This window comes from Lissotriton vulgaris, chromosome 3_1 (assembly GCF_964263255.1).
Source record: "Lissotriton vulgaris chromosome 3_1, aLisVul1.2, whole genome shotgun sequence".
NCBI classification, from domain to species: domain Eukaryota; kingdom Metazoa; phylum Chordata; class Amphibia; order Caudata; family Salamandridae; genus Lissotriton; species Lissotriton vulgaris.
Window position 1 is genome coordinate 275,554,737 of NC_141689.1, and position 13,455 is coordinate 275,568,191.

The 13,455-nt window shown below is 39.8% G+C and overlaps 1 protein-coding gene across 24 annotated transcripts in view; it reads right to left on the minus strand.

Moving 5' to 3' along the window:
• Positions 1 to 2,944: 2,944 nt before the first annotated feature.
• The window catches only part of TCF4 (transcription factor 4), an 822,748-nt gene continuing 812,237 nt past the window's right edge, over positions 2,945 to 13,455 (minus strand). For 22 of the 24 annotated variants that reach the window (XM_086960420.1, XM_086960423.1, XM_086960412.1 and 19 more), the window contains 3 exons: positions 9,955 to 10,184; positions 7,969 to 8,109; positions 2,945 to 7,118 (listed from right to left, as the gene is read on the minus strand). In XM_086960420.1, coding sequence (XP_086816546.1) covers positions 7,973 to 8,109; positions 9,955 to 10,184 — 367 coding nt within the window. In that variant the 3' untranslated portion in view covers positions 2,945 to 7,118; positions 7,969 to 7,972. The remainder of the gene's footprint in view (positions 7,119 to 7,968; positions 8,110 to 9,954; positions 10,185 to 13,455) is intronic. The other 2 variants (XM_086960424.1, XM_086960414.1) reach the window with 1 other exon arrangement.

Here is a 13,455-nt window from a genome sequence, read left to right on the forward strand (position 1 = left end):
TGGGGGGAAATGTGGAAGAGAGCCATTTAAATCTGTGCCAGCAAATGACAAAATCCTTGGATAAAGTGGCTCCCTTGTGGAAAGTTAGGGATAGGCATAAGCTTGCCATGCCTTGGTATTCCAACGATCTTCTCCAGCAGAAATTGCTGTGTAAACAGGCGGAAAGAGCCTGGAGGAAGCATTATTCAGAGCCGGATAGAGCTCTCTTTAAAAAGTCACTATCGGAGTATAAAGCACAGATTAAATGCGCTAAAGCCAAGTATCTCCAGGATATGTTGATGGGGGCATCAAACAAGTCATAAACTTTGATCGTTAATGACCTTTCCCGCCCGACTTGTGCTACGAACAACATCCCGGCCTCTCAGGCCCTATGTGATTCCTTGGCAGCTGCATTTGAGGACAAGATCGCTACCATTTTGAGTGGACTCTCCAGCTCAGGCACCCCCGCCCTCAGCCTTCGGTGGTTCTGGCACCTCAACCCATTCCAGGCGATCCAGAGGAGACGGCAGGACAATCTCGGCTGGACAGTTTTATTCTCCCTTCCTTTGAGGAGTTCCGTATTTTGGCGAATAGTATATCATCGGGCTTGCCGTTGGACCCACTGCCTCATAATTTTTGGAAGTTGTTCCAAGAGGAACTCTTCCTTCCCTTATACTCCATTTGTCTTCAGTCCTTCAGTACCGCCAATGTACCTGAATGTTGGAAAATGGCAGTGGTCTCTCCGCTTTTGAAGAAGCCCACATTGGATCAAACCTGCCCGGGAACTATCGGCCAATCTCGCTGCTCCCTTATCCTGTTAAGATCATGGGGAAACTTGTTACTAAATCTCTGTCCAGTTTTTTGGAAACTAATACCCGTCTAGATGTGGCTCAGTTCGACTTCCGGCCAGCGCATGGCACGGAATCTGCGCTGGTGGTCGTCCTGGATGATCTTCGTTCACGGGTTGACACTGGTACTGCTCGACATGTCGGCCGCGTTCGACACAGTCAGCCACGCCACACTTATCAGCAGACTGGAAGAGATTGGGGTAGCTGGGCTGGCGCGGGAATGGCTGGTTTCCTACCTTCACAACAGACACCAAGTGGTGGCGCTGCCGTCTTTTAGATCTGGCATTAAAAGAGTAGGGCAAGGTGTGCCCCAGGGGTCGGCAATCAGCCCTATTCTATTCAATTTATACCTCCTTCCCTTAATCAGATTGGTCAAATCCTTCGGTATCTCGGCAATTAACTATGCCGATGATACACAGCTCATCTACTCCTTTGAAGGCAAAGATGCTGTGTCTAAGGAGACCTTCCATCACTGTATGACAGCTACTGCGGACTGGTTGCGAGATAATTCGCTCCAGTTTAATGGTTCTAAGACGGAGGCGCTAAACTGCTCATTGGACCGCACCCCGCGCCCTCTGCCGGCGGATTTCTGGCCAACATCTTCCTTGGGTACGGTGGCGGCGGTGGACTCCGCTCGCAACTTGGGTGTCATGTTCGGCCCTAATTTACAACTGCGCGTTTTTGTTAATAAGACAGTCGCCACATGTATGATGTTACCCCGTACTATGCGTAAGATCCTTCCTATGCTTCCGGCACAGGCTAGACGGGAGGTAGTGCGTAGCATTATTCTTAGCAGGCTGGATTACTGCAACGCACTGCTTCTGGGCGCACCTGGCACTTTGATCAGTAAGCTACAGCGCGTACAGAATATGGCAGCTAAGCTTTCCCTCTCTCGGCTGCGCTCAGCCTCCTCCTCCTTGGCGCTTAAAGATCTTCATTGGTTGCCTGTCCAGCAGCGTATCTGTTTTAAAGCATCTTGTTTAGTCTTCAAAGCCCTTCATGGTCAGGGGTCGGTTTTGCTACAAGAGCTTTTTTCATGGTACTCCACTGCCAGACCTTTGCGCTCCTCTTCGGCATGCCTGGTGGCAGTCCCTAGAATCCAGAGGCTATGGATGGGTGGCCGTTCCTTTGGTTATATTGCCGCCAGACTATGGAACTCCCTTCCTCTGTCTTTGAGGAGTTTGAATTAACTTTCTATCTTTAAAAAAGGTTTGAAGACCCATCTCTTTCCCAGGGCAGTGTAAATTTGTGATTGCGTAATGGTCTAGGAGAGTCAAAGCGCCAGGATGCCCTCTGGGTGACAGTTTACGCTATAGAAGTATGCGATACATACTTACATACATACCTGTTGCTTATCTTAAAAATGCAAATACCTTTTGACTGATTTACCTGCAAGTCATTCTCTATGCCATTAAAAGTCTGTCTAGGCCAAATGTAAAAATAATTTGGGAGTAGGTGTTTCTTATTCCTGATTTCAAAGGAACTGATTTATGAACTTCCAGGGGAAAGCATGTTTACACAGGGGAGAAGGGTTTAACTAATTAGGTGTTATCTGAGCAACTTTGGACAAAACAAAGGGCAAACTACAAAAAATGCTGAATCTTAAGAGCAAATTATTTTTTTAACTAACCTTTCACAGTTTTAAAACAAATAGCCGCCTTCTTACTACAGAACATTCATGAACATGACTGCAATGAAGAACTACATATCAGAAGGAAAATGGCAAAATACCAACCAGTGTATTTTAATGTACTTGAATATCCCTCATAACTTGTTTGGACATCTCTACAAATGAGAAAACCCCAAGAACATGGAAATGTTGAGGCACTCAGACACACATTGAAAACCCAAGTGTAATTGTAATGTTGGTCTTTGGTTCATTTTTGTTCCTCTTTTTAGGGCTCTAATACTGCAGAGAGTCACTGCATCAAAAAGAGTCCTCTTTGAGATCTACAACAAAAAAATCTACAGTGCAGTTTAATGTTAGTGGCACAGGGTAAAAAAATAAGATTTTGAATTCTAAAATTAAGTTAAAAAAACCTTTACTTAGAACCATTCCAAAAAACTGCAAAGAGAAATATTCATAATCTGGCATTTGTATTTTTTGTTTTTAATCGCTATTCATAGAATACAAGGATTACTCCTGTGAAAAATAAGCCAAATATAATTCGATTATTTGGGAATGGGATTTTTTCTGAACTGGGGTTTAACTACAATATTTTTTTAAAGCATTACAGAGCACTGCATAAGAGAAGCTTTATAACAAAAAGCCAGGCACTGATACATGGTAAATCTCTACATTGTTTCTTTATCTTCTCTTAATTGCATCACAAGTAAAAAGAGTAAAAAAGGCCATAGTTCCTATATTTTTACCATTACATAGATCATTACTATTTCAAATGAGACTTTTTAAACTAGCACAGGACAAAGTTAATTAACTTCAAGTGCAAAGAAGCCGAAAATATAACAAAATTAAACTTTAATTAAGGAAAGGGATAGGCTGAAAAGTCATAGCACCCTATTGCAACATAAACTATTACCGTAATTTACCATTCAGTGTTTCTTCTTAATTAATTGCACAGGTTTATGCTGTAATTCCGCTTTGATCTTGCTCTAGATGATTTAATTTGATTTTTAAAACCTAAAAGGATTTCACGTTTGATAGCAATTCAATATGAAAAGATTCCAACAAATTCTAAAAGGAATCAGGAAGACTCAAATAGAACAAGTTGTATCGCTTGTTGGACATACTGTTGAATCAGATTTTGCCTTTCTTCCATCAACGACAAATGGTAAAAAAGAATAAATAAAAACAACATCTGCATTAAAAACGTTTTCTCTGTATATCCAGCTGGATTAAAAACCTTAACTCTACATATCTGTGCTGCAAGTGCTTGGAATGTGGAGGTGGATTAATAGGAACAGTGATTTAAATGGGCTTCGGAGGGCCGCTTATGACATTTGTCTTCATCTTCATTTTTTCATTTGAGCAAATATTGGTGGGTTTTTTGTTGCTCAAAGATCGATTTTAAACCAAACGTGCTACAACTTTGTCCATAAACCTAAATGACAAAAAAAGCATGCAGAGTTGTTGCTATCCAGATCAATATGGATTGAAGTGAAACAGTAGAACTTGGCTTTTTCTAGTGCAAAATCCATATTGTAAATTGAATACATATGATATAAAAATATGGAATCATATAATGATTAGCTTTTATAACAGCATCACGCTACCACACTTATGTCAGTTTTTTATTTTTTTTACAGATTTTGAAGACTTTTGTTTTGAAGTTTCATGTACTTTATTGATAACATTTATCAAGACTGTAATACTAGAGTACACGATTGCATAAATCAAAAGGCAGTTTCCAGTTGTATGAACAAAATAAACTGAAATACTTATTTGTCCTGGTCAACTTGTGTACATTTACACATTGGTTACCACTGGCTAGGTTACATCTTGTGCCGCATATTACATTGGACAATGTTCAGATACAAAATCAGCATCCATTTAAAAGACAGTTGTTCTTTTCTTTCCATGTATATACGTCTTTCGAAACATTCAGTCTAGTTTGTGTTCAACATGACTTGGGAGGACATGACTACGTATGATGATAATTCAGATATGCAAGTCTCTGAAAACTCCTTCGGCATGTCATACCATTCAACATAAGGTACAGAATGTTCCCCTTTGAAGTTCTACTGAAAGGCAGGAACAGACCTCCTGTTGACACACTGGGACTCAAAGATGCTAGCTGTCTTGTATTCCGGAACGTGAAATGTTAATGTCTTCATAACTTTACAGCTGGCTTTGTTGACAAGTCTGTAAACTGACCTAGCCATTCTGTCCCTTTAATCAAATAAAATGCTGGTGCACTTTGTATTCTCCTCCAATCCTCACCTAAAAAACACATGATTGATATCCACTGACTGGAGAGACCCCAGGACTAAATATAATAGGGACTAATGGGACACATTTCAAAATGACTGTGGGGAAGTCTGCACAGCATCTACCCACATCATGCCTGACAGTACCCAGAGGATGAGTCTGCAGATATGATTATTTTTAAAAACAGTTTATACATTTTTCTATAAAAACATGTTCATAAAAAAAGGATCACACAGTTGATGCAATTGTCATGGGTCATTGCGGAATCTGAAGTAACCCTTGGCTCATCATTTGTCTATCACTTTAATCCACCTCCACATTTAAAAATGTACTTACAAATTGACACATTTCATGTACTTATACTCAACATATTTACAGATTTTCAACACACACGAGTCAAAAGGTGTAAGGGGATGTCGGGAGTGACTGTATGGTAGTGATCTGATTTGTTCTTTATGTTTCCTGAAATGAACATAAGATTCAGATTCATGTTTCTCACAACTTCATTTAAATGAGACCTTTTCAACCACACAGATTTTTTAAACAAAAATTGATACAATGTATTAAAAACACATGATAACAAGAGTCTACATGTAAAAATATAACTTTTACATACACAATTTCAAAATAATGATACGTTTGCCATTTGTTGCATAAAATTTACAAATGTAATTTCCATTACTAATGTATATAACTGGCAAAACAGGAGAACAGATGGAACATTTAGACCATTTTGATGAGCTCATGGCATTTTGTACTCAGTGCTGGAAAGTGGAACATCTACTAGAACCAGGGAGAGATTCTTAATACATGCCATGTTTGTGAGGCTGTAAAAATAGAAACTGTTGAGACAAAAGGGTGCTAAAAAACACCAAACTCTGAGCACTGTGAGACAAGTTCACTGTACAACAAAGTCAATCAGCAGATGATTTACTAATGGAAGATGGTTCAAATATGCTCAGATGTCAGAGCTGATATAAATGAGTTGATCCTGTGCCATAGGCCAACTCTATGAAAACTACCAGGTTATGTTTCATATAAATTTCATTTATACTGGCCGGAAAAAATACTGTATCGCCCCTCTCAAGAAAGTGCAACTTAATGCTTCAGGATTCATAAGGCCTTTTGTAATTCTGCATTATGATTGGATATTAGCAAGGAGGAGGCAGTAAGTGGTGTGTATGACAATAAGCCACTTCAAAACTGAATCAATTCTATCATACTATTTGCAACACCCCTGCTGGATCTTCCTCAATGATTCTGACCATATTATAGAGAATTCCTCAATACACATACTATCAGCTATACACAAGCTTTAACACTTTCAGCCAATTTCCTAAATTACAGCCACTTTGATCATGCTTACTAAATTGATGATATAAACATTGGAAGGCACAGTGGTAACGTTTTGTAGCATTCTAACATTGTACCTCTGAAAGCCCCAAATAGGGTCACAGGAGAGCATTATGCTTCAGGCTGACTTTACACGCAACATTTTCATAATGCTGTTACTAATATGTACATGAAATGAGAAGACCTGCATACTAAAAGGTGCAGGAAACAACTTACTACCTATTTATGAATGAAAAGCAATGCTGCCAACACTTCCTCTTGCACGATCTCTCGTGTGACAGAATTGGCACAACAGGTTACATTAACAAAAACATGGGAATAGGACAGAAACACAAAAAATTATTTACAGTAAAATCCTTTTTCTTAGAAAAGTTAATTGATACTATTTTTTTACAGAAGCAAAAAAGTGTGAAACCAATGAACAAAGGCATACCATATTCACTACATTTTAATATATATTTATATATTTATTTATATATTTCTCATAGGTCTATAAGATCCATCTGTTCCTCCTAAGCTAAGGAATGGCTAATGTCATCGCTTTCATTTCAATAGGACAATTGCTGGTTTTGTAAATATCTGGGTAGCAAAGCTTCCCTGTTATATCCAGTAAGTATAAACACTAGCTGACTAGAACACCAACAGAAACGATCATTTTTTCCCAGAAGTACACTTTTTCATTATTGCAAGTTTACAATTTTAAATTAAATATTTTTTCAGACTTACAAATTAATTATATTTTTTTCAAAATAAGTTTAGGCACAAATGCATTGTTCCACAGTGTGGAGAAGATTGCCATTCAGTCTCTCGGTTGTGCATTACAGCTTGCAACGTACTGCTTGAAACATTCTGATGATATGTTAAGAGAGTCATCCCTCAAGATGCACCTTCCTGTTGGGAATGCTGAAATTTCTCGTGCGTCTGCAGTTCTTAACTACTCAGACTTGTCTTATGTTACAAAAAGGGATAAAGAGCAGTGTGGGTTTAAGATATTACAGCTCTTAAGGAAGTGGTCTCTTATTCAAACGAAGATATGAGGCAACTTGGACCTATAAAAGAAGAATCAGGAGACAAACTAATTAACCTGGAATATAATTAATTAAATTACACATGTACAGTAACTGTATTTGATCCAGAGTGTGCATTAATATGCCCTCGTGAAAGGAAAGGTACAAGATAATCCATACATAATTTTAACAAGTTCCCCTGAAAAGAACAAATTTAACTTATTATGGCCTGGAAGATAAAACTACAACACATCAGGTACTTCAGCAATGCATGCAATGAATACCGTTTAAGGTATTCCCTTTAAAATAGGATATTAATAGGAGTCACATACAAGTTAAGAAATGGAAAATACATTCTGTTAGTGTATAGGAAGGTGGCATTTTTCCCACTGCTGCTCTTTCTGCCTGCTGATTCACGTGTGAGCACACAGGCAGATAATTGACCTAATTTCCTAATGAACACTCCCTATGAGCTCATGGAGGCCTAATTCCCTTTTGAAACTTTTTGCAAATGGCAAAACTACACATGATGAGGATACTAAGCCCTTAATTGCGCAAATGTGCACCCTAGAAGCGTGTAAGCTAGCCATGATGGTCTTATTTGTTTTAGATACTGGTACAGTATCTGCATGTTGTTTTAATGTGCTGTCAGTTCAGCACACGTCAATGCTGTACTGAACTGAAACTAACATTAATGGAGCAGTTAGGGTATGTTCTTAATGATACAAAATTAGTAACACTATCATGAAATGGCTATATATTGAAATTATGAGGAACTACTAACTCATTATACACTTGTTCGACTATAGTATGCATGTACCCTCGCATGAGGCCCTTGTTCACTGTTAGAAAAGGGAAAAATTAGTGTGGTTTCTCAAAACTGCAAACTTGCCATTTTACATCTGTCCCATATGATTTGACGCATCTCCCATCCCAGGATGGGGTCCCGCCAAGGAGAGTGGAGGGGGCTCTGAAGATACCTTTTCTTCTTCCCTTCTTTTCAAACAGGCTGCTTTAGGATTCAGGTTTCTTTCTGTAATATAAATAAAGCAAACGCTCATTTATCGAGTTGTCTTACCGCACAACATACTGAAAATAGTAACAATATCCTTGCATAAGCATTAACTTGATATAACAATTAGTTTAACAAACTTTGCGCATTTTGGCCAGTTCCAAAACAAGTTTGCATTTTTCACTAGAAACCTCAATTTGGATTCAAAAGTAAATATTAAACAATGCATTTAAATGCTCTCTGTGTTCCACAAAAATTGTGTGTGCGCCGGTCTCTTATTGGTCGTGGCATGACTTGAACCAATGAGGTTTTACAATATCTGCCAAGGGTTTCGCTATAGTTTTCAGTAGGTGATTATGAGAAAGAAAAAGTCAACCTCAATGTCAACTGTGCATCCACATCACATAGTCTGAACATGAACAAATGGGCATGTAAGACAGTTACAATTTGTGTAAATGTACAGGGAAGACAAATAAGTCTTTTAACATATACTTCTGAGTAACTGGTGTTGGAATGGGATCTAAGCAGCATGATGGCAACAAGGGGTGTGGCATGTAAGACAAGCCATAGCCCTAAATACAAGGTAAACTAATGCAGTTTATGCTCAAATCTAAAAGATGTTACACCAAACAAAATATGAAAGATGTCATATTCGAATGTTCCCAAATTTATTAATTAGTATTATTAGGAGGCGTTCAATGCAACATTTGAAAACCTGTAAGTATTTCAGAACTTTTACAAATTTGATGTAGTTCTGCTTCTGCATAATGTACACCACATTTTTAAGAACACTATACGCTTGTGCACAAATGTATTTTCTTTGTTATGAATACAACACAAGCTGCTGTTTATATTATGAAAGTGAAGTACATTTTTGTTTTTTGATTGTTTTTATGGTGTTCATAGTTTTTACACCACAGTTGTTACCATTTCCAAGCACTGAGATAAAAACATACCTTCTATTACCCCAGGTAATGGTACTCAATTGTTCGACCTCAAAAAGGATGAAATGTTGAAAGAAACCTGCCTGGATTCTAATGTGTGACCGGCAGGTCGTATCAGATGTCAGCAGCATGTGTTTTAATTATTTTAACTATAAAACATTAAATCTTCCCAGTGTTTAAAAATGACTCCTTAAGAAGTACAAAAATATCAAATGATTCCAAACTTGACATTTACGAGTGTGCGTGCACCAGGCAAAAGAAGTCCAAGGCTATGTTGCAGTATGTAACGCCTTTATTTTGAATGAATATTTTCAGATAGTAATGACAACTTCAGCTCAACCAACGCGTTTCGTTCTCCATGGAGAACTTTATCAGGGCTTAGAAAATGGCTTAGCAAAACCTCAATAACAACAAGTAGATAAGAAAAGTAAAAAATTGTTTGCTATTCCTATCTAACTCGCCTGTGCATGGCCTACCTGTTGTAACATAGCAGTCACCATTGCCCAAAATAACATAACCTAAGACATGTAATGATCCTACCGGACTGGTGTATGGCAAATAATAAGGGTGCTGGAACAGAGACAGGCAAAAACAGGACAAGAAGAAGTGAAAAGGCAGGACTAAAGTTAGAAACTCTTATGACTAAAATGTCTCTGGAATGGACAAGAAGGGGTCTTCTTCTTAACACTCAAATACAGAAAGAAGGTGCCTTTGTCAAAGTACGGTAAGGACTCTGATGGGAGAGATGGGTGCAATAAAGAATTATCAGAGGAAAAAAAAGCACATCAACAGGATGACTGAGTTCCAACTCAAACTTGGTAATACTGAAAGCTGGAGAGCTAGAGGTATCTTCTGGAAAGAGTATACGTAACCTTACAATAAAACTTTTAAAATGTGTGACTAAAACTACATTTCCACTCACCTCGAACTTGCTGTTCCAAACTAAGAATAACAGCAACAGCCTGGTGTAGTATTAGGAGCTTGGTCTGTGGCTTGTCGCTCTTGAGATGGAGCTGCACCATCCGTCCTAACTCTTTGAAAGCCTCGTTAATGTCACGTACACGCAGACGTTCACGAGCATTGTTGGCCATTCTCCTCTCCTTCTCCCGCTCTGCTTTCTGCTCAGGTGTGAGGTCTTCATCATCATTATTGCTGAAAAGCAAAAGTAAAGCATTTTCTAGAAGGGTTGGAAATAATTGGTGAAAATATATATCAAGCAAACAAATATCATTAGTTCAAAAGTTTTTTTAGATGATCTAATTTCATTAACACCTATTCTTACTTGAATCTTACTGCAAAACTTTCACATATGCGACAAAGTACCCCCTGCCGTCTATTATAAGGATAGTGCAAGTCGCTGTGAAATTCCATGACCATAGAGGAATGAGGTTGAAGGTCATGAACTCTGCTCCTTGGTTAAGGGAAAGGCTCAACTGATGCACTTCACAGCTGTTATTTTCCTAATAAGTCCTGCTATTGAAATAAGGTGATTTTCTTAAGGACCTGTAGGGGTAGAATAATATTTGAGAAATGTTGGCAGTGAATACAATTTGAGGCGCCTTTTGAAGCCAATTTCTAACATTGGTAAAGCTCAGTCCTTTTTAATGTAAGGTACTCCCTGTCAAAAATAGCAGTTAAAGTGAATTATGAAATCGAATTGTTATAGACACTCTTTGAATGCGGAGGTTGGAAAGCACACTGTGTCTGTTGCATCCTTATATGACATCTCGAACTTCTAGAGCGAGAAACTGCAGAACATTGAACTATTTCTTCAAACACAGAGAAGCATTTAGATTGCTAGCGCAGGAGCCTCCTTATCTGGGTAGCGGCAAGAGTAGACATTAAACCCGGCATCAATTTTGGATATGACAACACGGAGCACCATATAGGTGCTACCCCTGCATGCTGACATCAGTTTATCACCATATTTCCTCTGACTAAAGATAGACAACAATACAGAAAAAACGAAAGAGGAACCTTTATAACACAACAAGTCCAATTCACAGAATGGTGAGGAGGGTGGGCGGTGAGAAATTTGTGATTAGACAGAGCATCTACCAGAAAGAGAATTAAAGGTAAGTAACTTGTTGTGCTGATGGTACTTCTAACTGCAATTTCTTCACCTTTTTAATCAATACCCACGCAATAGTTATGCAAGGAGAAGGGTCTGAGGATTGGACTTTATAGCAGGGAGTCCTGCAGGATTGAGCCTGCAAAATGATCCTCTGTGCAGACCTGAGATGCCTGGTGAAGGTATGGATGGATGGATGCCCATGTATTAGCCTGGCAGATATTGAGTGCTGAAACATCCCTCACTAAGGCTGTATTGGTGGCCTTGGCTCTGATGAAATGAGCTCAAAGGCACTCAGGAAGGTGCTTCTTGGCCCAAGCATAACACAACTTAATTGAGAATACAATCCATCCATACAAGACCCACTTTTGGACTGCCCTCCCTTGTTTACCCACACCAGCGAATAACACGAAAAGTTGACTATCTACTACAAAGTGCTCCCTAGTCCCGTGCATACAGAAACAAAGAGCCTATTTGGTATTCAACCAGTGCAGCCTCACCTCCTCCTCAGGTGGATATTATGGAGTGAAAAAAGCAGAAGTGATAGACTGTCCTAAAAGGGAAGTGCAACACCACCTTCAGAAGAAAGGGTGCTCAATTGCAATGCACCAATTTGTCAGGAAAGAATGTGGTGTACGATGGCTGCACATATTATGCCTCCAGCTAACTGATGCATCATGATGACCTGGTGGTGATAAGTAAGACAGTCCTAATAATCAGAAAGCTCAAGGTACAACTGTGCAAAGGCTAAATGGTGTACACCAAGAATTAAGACCAAATTAAGGTCCCACTGTGGCATACCAAAAGGAAGAGGAGGAGCTTATCAGCAAGCCCTTTCAAAAACATATCACAAAGGGTTGATCAAAAAAATGCAAAAAGGCCGCCGTAGCCCATGACAGGGCCTACAGCGAGACCTTGCAGAGCCTAGGAGAGAACAAACAGGAGTCCCTTAAGCAACTTCACGTGCTAGAGGATAAATCTGTCCGTCTTGGCACCATGCCAAAAACGTATTTGAAGGACAGAATAGACAGACCTAAAAACGGGCAACAAGCCATTGAAATCATATCCAGAACTTCCCACAGCAAATCAGGCTCACTCAGCTAATTCCACTCAATCTCTATTCAAAGAGGTACAGTTAGTGAAGGTTTAGGTGCAGAATCCTGTCCGACTGTTGGGACAACAGATTTTCCAGAAGAGGAAGCTGAAATGGAGGGCATGTGCTTAGTTCAACAGGTACTTAGTTCAACAGGTCAGAGTACCAGATTCTCCAGGCCCAACCATGGCTGTCAGGAGGAGCCAACCTTTTTCAAACATGATGTGCCAGATCAGTGGCAGTACTATGTAGCAGAGGCCTGAGTTCACATAGGCCAGAAAACATCACAGGGAGGACCTCGAAGAGGAAACAGCACGGCGCAGAAGGCTCAAAATGTGCATACTCTGAATTACCGAACAGATGTACTAGGGGCACTTCACACATGGCGAAAATACCCTGCTCCACCTCCAAATACAAGTTAATGTAATGATCTGCAAAGCTGGCATCTGCTGAGTTGTCCACCCTGAAGTTGAGAGAACTTACAAGATGGTTGCCATTAAGAAAACCCCTTGAGGGACTAGCCACCATCATACACTAAAAGACTCGAAACACAAAGTGCATGATCCTTGTTCTACATAGCAATTGATCTGCCCTAGATGGAAGGCAATACAGCCAGGAGGGCTAAGCAAACGGCACATAGTTTCAGAAGACTTATGGGGTGTTGCTCCTCCATCTGAGACCAGAGACCTTTGAACTTCGTCCAGGTGGCCTTTCCAGCACAGAAACAATGTGTTTGCCATGTCTTCAAGCTCCAGAATGGGCTAGGAAGGTCATCAAACAAAAGTCAGATTGGCACCAGTCATCCATCACTGAAGGTCACAGTCTGCCTCATCCAAGACATGGATGCAGTCCAACAGGCACTTCCAGTGTTGGACCCACTGCAGAGTCTGTGTCTTCCAGCAAGCATGAGGAACTAGCAGGATACACAAGACCAAGAAGCCTCATAACCTTCCAGGTTCAAACTAGAGCCTGAGCCCTAAACATGGGGGTCACAGCCTGAATGTCCTGAATCCATTGTGGAGGAGGGCATGCTCTCTGCATCACTGTTTTTTTTCCAGATGGCAACTATAAAGAAAATCGGCTTTATGGGCTGATCAGAATACTTCAGTTCAACCCATGTCCCTGTCAGGGGCCAGTTGTAGAAGTAAAGACAGTTTTGAATGAGCAGGGGATTGGGCAAAAAAGACAGCAAGCAACAAACTACACCAATGTGAATGATCCATTGATCCTAATTAATGGCACACCCAGCAAGCAAATAA